This window comes from Leishmania braziliensis, chromosome 22, assembly GCF_000002845.2.
Source record: "Leishmania braziliensis MHOM/BR/75/M2904 complete genome, chromosome 22".
In the NCBI taxonomy this organism is placed as follows: domain Eukaryota; phylum Euglenozoa; class Kinetoplastea; order Trypanosomatida; family Trypanosomatidae; genus Leishmania; species Leishmania braziliensis.
In genome coordinates this window covers 168,773-175,852 of record NC_009314.2, presented here as the reverse complement: position 1 = coordinate 175,852, position 7,080 = coordinate 168,773, and the positions used below count along the sequence as shown (strand labels likewise).

The 7,080-nt window shown below is 59.0% G+C and overlaps 1 protein-coding gene across 1 annotated transcript; it reads left to right on the top strand.

The window, feature by feature from the left end:
* Positions 1–2,969: 2,969 nt before the first annotated feature.
* Positions 2,970–6,365, top strand: LBRM_22_0410 (conserved hypothetical protein; the record flags this gene model as incomplete). The annotated part of the gene is made up of 1 exon (XM_001564910.2): positions 2,970–6,365. The coding sequence occupies one exon, from the start codon at positions 2,970–2,972 to the stop codon at positions 6,363–6,365; it is 3,396 nt and encodes a 1,131-aa protein (XP_001564960.2).
* Positions 6,366–7,080: the final 715 nt, after the last annotated feature.

Below are 7,080 nucleotides of genomic sequence, written 5' to 3'. Positions count from 1 at the left end.
CCATTGGGGAAGGGAAACCCCAAACGTGGGAAAAGTGCCGAATTTGTGTTTAAAAAGGGGCCCTTTCCGCGCGGAAAGGGGGTTTTCCTTGCAAAATTCCGGGTACTTTGGAACCCCCTTTTCCCCCCATTAGTTATGGCCCAAAGTTGGGAAGGGTTCCCTAAAACCTATTGAAACCCCCGGTTGGAGCTTTACTAACCTGGTTTCCCAAACAAATTCCCGCCAGTAATACCTGACCATTTGACCCCGGCCCTAAGTTTGGCAAAGAATCCGTCCCAAATTTTCCCAGAGAGGCTGCCGGGGAGGGGAAAGCAGATTCGTGAAGTTGAGAGCTTCCCTTGGATGAAACGAGAAAAGTTCTGGTGTGTAGAGGGTGTGGCGTGCTGCAGCGGGGAGGAGGGCGTTCAGCTGTAGGCAAGGGGGGGGGTGGTGGGAAGGCCACCCTAGTATCGTCCGCTCCCCATCCTTCACTGCTCAACCTTCCCTCCCCCCTCTGGTTCATCTGCGCGCTTCTTCTCTGATGCCCTCCCTCTCTCTCTATCGCCCCCTTATCCTTCCCTTTTGTCACACCTACGCCTTCTACTCAGGCGCTGTCGTGTTCGTCTGTATCTTTCAGGCTAACGTGTGGATTACTTACTGGCCTACTAGCACGCAGCCGCCATCAGCTCGTTTTGTTGGTTGTTGCTTCGCCATCACTAAAACTCTGCATCGTATCAGCTAAACGCAAATACTCTTTGCGCACGCCCACGCAGAGGCAGCCGCGCGGTCTGCCACCCGCATTCCATCAGACAGGCTCGCGTATAGGCGCATCGGCCTCTGTATGGCATGTGTCTGCAGTGGAGTTGTGCGTGCGCTGGCTGTTGTCGGTGGGGACCTTCTCACAGACTCGTCGTTCCGTTGGCTCTTCTCTTCCTACATGTTCTTCGTCTTCTTCGGTTGTACTATTTCCCTGTTGTTTAAAAATGCCTGTATGTCAGCTGGTCTTGCTGCACCGCGAGTGTAGCGGTGGATTGCAATAGTATGTGGTGACCCTTCTCCCCCCTTGTTGTGCGGTGATGGGTCGCGTGCGGAGAGAGAGGATGGGGGGGGGGAGAGAGAGGGAGCGACCAGGTGATGGTTTTGCCTCAGACAGGAGGAGGGAAGAGGAAAGAAGAGTCGTGCATGACTCTTCTTATTCACCCCCAGGAGGGAGCCATCTGCGTATTTTGGGGTCGCTTTTTGGAGTTGTTGGTGCTGCTCTATGACGGCGCCGGCAATAGTGGCAGGAACGAGTTGAGAGGGGGGGGTGGTAGACCAACGTGGATGATATACCGTTGTTCTTCTCTCTTCCTCCCTCTTCCCCACTGTGGCTCTTTTCGTGCTGCTGTTGTTGTGATGGACGCCATTCTCTCGCCGCCTTCAGAACTGCCATGTGGTGCGTGTGCGTGGGCCTCTTCCCACAGCGAGGTGACCGATGGCGGCGATGGCAGTGACATTGATGCATGACGCGCCAATCTGTGCGAAGGGCACGAGTAATCGAACCAGTAAAAAGACCCTAAACCGGTTCGAGTTGGAGTGCCTAAACCCAATGGCTGAGTTCTGTGTGTGGGTGCTGCTGGGCCTCCTCATAGTGGTATTGGTGGGGAGGGGAGGGGGACACAAATAGGCAGATAGAGTGGACACCTCCTCGTTGTCTTTGGCTCCTCTCCACCCCACACTCACACACATACACACACAAAGACACAGGCACAGGCACACGAATGTGAAACAGCAAGCAAACAAGAAGTTAGTCCTCTTGGGAGTCTCAGCTTTGTGGGAAGGACTCGAGCCTATACCACCAATCGCGCGTGTTTTCTTTTTTCCTCGCTGATCCCTTTAGCCCATACACACACACCTCTGTTTGCTCGCTTCCCCCCCCATTCGTTCTCGCGGCGTATTTGAGGAAAGGTCCGATGATTTCTCCCGCCCGCCCATACGCCCAGTGTTGACTCACTCATTCTTCTTGCCTTCTCTCTCTCTGTGTGCGTGTGTGTGTGTGTGTGCTGTTCACGGTCGCCATCGTACTCTGTCGCATTAGTGCTTGCGCTTCGCCATTCGCGCATCACGGCGTTCTTTTCTCTGCCAACTTGTCTCGCCTTTCCTCTCCCCGCATCTCCGTCTTTCGTGTTTTTTTTTTTTTTCTCTCTCTGTGTGTACTCGCGTGCGCCTCTGCGTCATCGCAGTAACTTCTCATTCCCTTTTATACGTCTGAGTAAGTAAGTGTGACTCCCCCCTCCTCCCCCTCCCTCCGCACAATCTTACCAGCGTCATTCACACCCGCCCACACCCACCCACACCCTCTCCGTGTCCGGTTAGCGGTCTTCATCATTTTACGAAGAGAGGACGTATTCTCCTCCTCACCACCGCAGTGTGCGCGGCACCTCGGGCATGACTTGACGCCGCTCTACCAACCTCTTTGTGCCGCCCGGCTCATCTGGCTGTGCGCTACCTTCAGCATGCATTCGCGCTCCTCCCAGCAGGGCCTTCCGGCACTGCGTCGACAAGGCCCGCCCTCCTCGGGCCTTTCGCACATGTTCCCCACCTCTCTGAGAGAACGCTCACGGTGCAACACGGTCCCACCTACGGAGGAGATGATAAGGTCAGGTAGTACCTCTCCTTACATTGCTGTTGCCCCTTCACCGGAGATGTACGGGCAGCCATGGAACACGCCAGCAACGTTGCATTCCCTCGCGGCCTCCGTGACGCACCAGCCCAGCAAGACAGCCGCAGCTCAGCCCGACAAGAGCACGAGTGCAGCGCCGCGTCTCGCTATGTCTTGGTCGCCGCCGCAGCCGTCTCCCACTGGTGTGGCGTATGGCGCTGCAGCGACTACCACCAGCGCTGGACGAGTGGTGTCTATGGTTGCAACGGCAACGCCCGCGCCCTCTTCGCAACTCGTAAGCACCGGCATACCAGCACCATTGCCGGAGTCTACGGGTGTCACAGCCGCCATGCGGGCCGAACGGCTGCGCGAGCTCGAGGGTTTTCTCCAGCAACGCGGTGGGCAACGCACGTCGATAGAGGATCGGCACAAGGTTATTCAAAAGGCGCTCTCCCTCCTGCCTGTTGTGTACCCACCTCTCACCAAGGTGGTGGCGTGGATGCGCCGTTATAGCGAGGATGTAGTCGCTGCACTGCACCACGCCGCCGAGGACAAGGCAGAGGCGCTGAAGCAACAGCAGAAAGAGCTGTACGAGCAGTTCGAGACATTTTTCGAAGGAAAGATACGCGAGCTCATGCGGGTGAGGAAGCAGGCAACGGCGGAGGCGGAGGCGGAGCACGCTGCTGCCTTCGCCCTGCGGCAGGAGCGAGATGTGGAGCTCCTGGCGATCAAGGAGCAGCTCGTGGAGCGCATGAACAGTTGCGAGAAGACAGAGGATCAGTTCCGCGACTTTCGCCACCTCATTGCGTCTGTGTTTCAAGCAAATCAGCAGCTGGGTCTCCGCATCGAGCAGCTGGTGGACACTTTAGCGGATCACAACATCCCCATACCTCCAGCCAGCTCGGAGGTGATGGCGCTCCAGACGTCGTCGGACGGGCAGCAGTCTTTTCGACCGAGAGCTTCAAATGCCGACGGCGACGATGCCAGCCGCGGCGACAGCGAATGCAGCGGCGGTAGGCGGCGTGACGGGGATGCCAAGTTCCACAATGTGCCAGTGGAATTCATGGCTGCTGCGAAGCACGAACTGGTGAAATCGCGCCTGACGCTACAGGAGGAGCTGTTGCACTCCGCCTTTGATGACCGCTGCGCCTATCGCATGCGCATTGCTGGACTGACGCAGCAGAACCTCGATCTCAAGTTCAACGTCTCCGAGCTGGAGGAGAAAGTGAGAGATTTGTATACGTACGTTCACGAGAAGCGATTTGTACGGCAGGTAGATGAGCAGGGCGACGAGGCTGCCCTGACGCCGCGACCGCGCGAGGTGCCACTGGCGCTGCAAACAGAGCTCGGCATTGAGCTCCGCCATTCCACTGCCAACATTCTATCCGAGCTCTCTACCCTGGCAATCAACATGAAGCACCAGCTGAACGCGGCCCTCTTGCGCGCGCGTCAGCTGCACACGCTGTCAACGTGGCTTGATGAGGGGAATGAAGCAGCATTCAGCGAGGGCGCGGTCGGCGGCATGTTGCAGCGGGTTTCGGAAGCGACTGTTATTCCCGTGTTCCCCGTCTCTGCCTGGCAGTCGATTCCGCACTTCCTGCGCACCACCATCACCCCCGACGTGCCCAACTACTACTGGACGGAGGCCCAGGCTGCATGCATCCTGCACAACTTCTTCAAGGCGTACAGGGCGATCCGCCGCCGGGCACGCTTTGTACGAGACAGCAAGATGCTCGCCCCGCGCACCTGCCAACTTTTCGAACACCGTGAGGTGCTCCTGACGCGGCTGGACGCGTCCAAGGAGGATGTAGCTGCCACAGAGGAAAACGTGCCGTTCGGCTACGTTGTCACGCAGTTCGCCCGCGATGTGCTTTCGAACTTGTCCCCGCAGAATGTGCAAGCCGAGCTGCCGCTTGTGCTGCCCGGCACCGTCGCCCTTCGCTTACCTACAGCAACCATCACGTCGTCACCGTTCAACGTGCTCCCCGGCGGCAACAGCAGCGGTGACACTAAGCACAGCCCCGGATTGCAGCAGACCCCGACAGCCAACGAGCGGCTGACAGTCGAGGACTGTCCGTGGAAGGTGGCCGTCCCTATCGTGGAGCTCGAGCTGACGCGTTTTACATACAACATGTGGTACGCAGCTGTGCGCTACCAGCCATCGCAGCCACTCTGCGATCTTTTCCTCAAGCTCGTCGATGGCCAGATGCCTATCGAGACATTCGACTTGATGGAAGCGGTGCTCAGCCGACTGCGGCGGCGAATCGAGTGTCTGGACGGCGACGGCACGCGTCGCTTTGCGTACTCACGGCTGGTTAAGGGAATAGTTCGATCTGTGACTGACATGGACGCTAAAGCTGTGTTGCGCGCCGTCCAGGCGGTCGCGCAGGCATTCGAGGCAAACCACATGCCCTTGTACGGTGGCGCCCTCGATTCGGTGGCGCTTTTTGCTGATGAGACGTACTGCAAGCGAGAGGCATTCGCTACCTCTTTTGAGGAAGAGATGGCACAATGCGCCGGTAGCCCCATGCCTGACAGCGCGATTGCAGAAGCTGCGGCTAAAAAGATGGAACGAACCCCACTACCGTCGTCCTTGATCACCCACGAGGTGCCGCTGCCAACGTCTTTCACGGCCTCCTCGCCGCCGTCGATGCTGCCTCCAGTAGGGGCCACCTGCATCGTACGCTTCTGCCGCCACCTTGTCCACGACACGGTCGAAGGCCTCTATACCCGCATCGAGGCCGTGCTGTGCCCGCTAGTAGAGGAGAGTGAAGTGGTGCTCGGCCTCTACTTGCTTCCTCTTCCACGCGCGAAGGCAGCACTGGCCGCGCTAGACGACATGACGCGCCAAGAAGCCATTCACGCTGCCCTTGTCGGATCGCCGGAGGCGGTTGCAGGCAGCTCTCTTGCGCGTGTCACGATTGGCCGCATCTCTGCGGCGGCCTACACAGGGATGCAGCTCACGGCCGAGGCGGCTAACCTGCTCGGCGTACGAGGTTTGACACACGACTACATGAACCTGCTCGAGTCACGCAGGAATGTAGTGGAAGAGAAGCGAACGGAGGAGCGGCACATCACGGCACACATGGTGGACAAGGCGGTGCAGGGGCTGCCACGCTTCAAGACGTCTACTCACTTCCCTTTCCATAGCCAACATGTTGCCTGGATTGGCACGGTGGGGGAGCTGACGGACGGCAATGTATTGCCGAAGACCGACTCGCTGCTGGAGAACGACGCAACCCTGAACAAAGCCGCTGCCGCTGCCGCTGCCGCTGCCGGCTCGGAGAGTGACTTCTCCGTGAAAATCACCCAAAAGGGTAGAAAACACAAGCTTACGCAGGCGGTGGTGGGAACACACCGCAGCGGCCACGTTGCGGAGCAGCATGGCAGCGAAAAAGCTGACATCAAGGCACGATCCTCCACGCATGCCACACACCGCCGCAACAAGAGACTTAAACAGGCAAACTTGGCTTCTCTCAAAGGAGAGCGACCAGACTCGGCGGAATACAGCGATGCCGTGCGGAGCAGAACTGCCAAGGCACTGCTGGCGGCATCGGAGGAAGGCGACCTGGTGGAGTGGTACAGCCTTCGACACGCGCTGCGTTGCACCCTGCCGTCCCTTCCCTGGCAAATTTTCCAACCGGACGAGCCAGAGTCGGAGCAGGAGAAGGCAACCATCGCAAGGACGTCAGGGCCTGGGACGTTGCCTGTGCTCACGGCATCTGAGGTGAAGGCGGCCTCTTAGTCCATTCTCGCGTTGATGGCGGCTCCTTCGTATCATTGATGAAATCATTGATGTGAAACATACTATGCGGGCACAAAGATGCCCAACCTCAGGTAGGCGTAACCGTTGCGCTGGCACACGATGTATATCTCATCGCCAGACGCTGAAATTTTCACGCCGCACATGCGCCTGACTCCCTCCTTTTCTCCCTGTCTTGTTGTGAGTGCTTGGTTTGCATCTCTGCCCTCTTGCTCAATAATGGAAAGGCGGGGGGAAACACTTCAGTGCGTGGCATCCCAGAGTCCAGCACCCGCGGCGTGTGGAGGTCAGCGCGATGCATCGCTGCGGATGCCGGCGGTGAGGCCCCGAGCGGCGTTGCGTCGGAGCGCCGGGCGACGGTGAGCACGCTTGTATCCCCTCCCCCCACCGCAGGCCGAGTGCCAGCGTGGCTCGAGTGCATCCCGCCCGGCCCTGACTGGCCTATTGGTGGGGGGCCTGAGCCACCCCGAGTGGGGGTGCACCAGGTGACGACCGGCATGGCAGGCGCGCCTGTGAGGCGGCGTGTGCCGTGGGTGTGTGTAGAATGTGAGGCCGGAGCCGTGCCCAGCTGAGTCGGCGCATTGCTGTAGGGCGTGTGTCTGGTGCTGTGTCACTGGGCGCGATGCGCCTGCGACAGGCTGCGGGGTGGGGGGTGGGGGGCGTCTGGTGTTTGCCTTGTATTCTGTGGCGTAGCGGG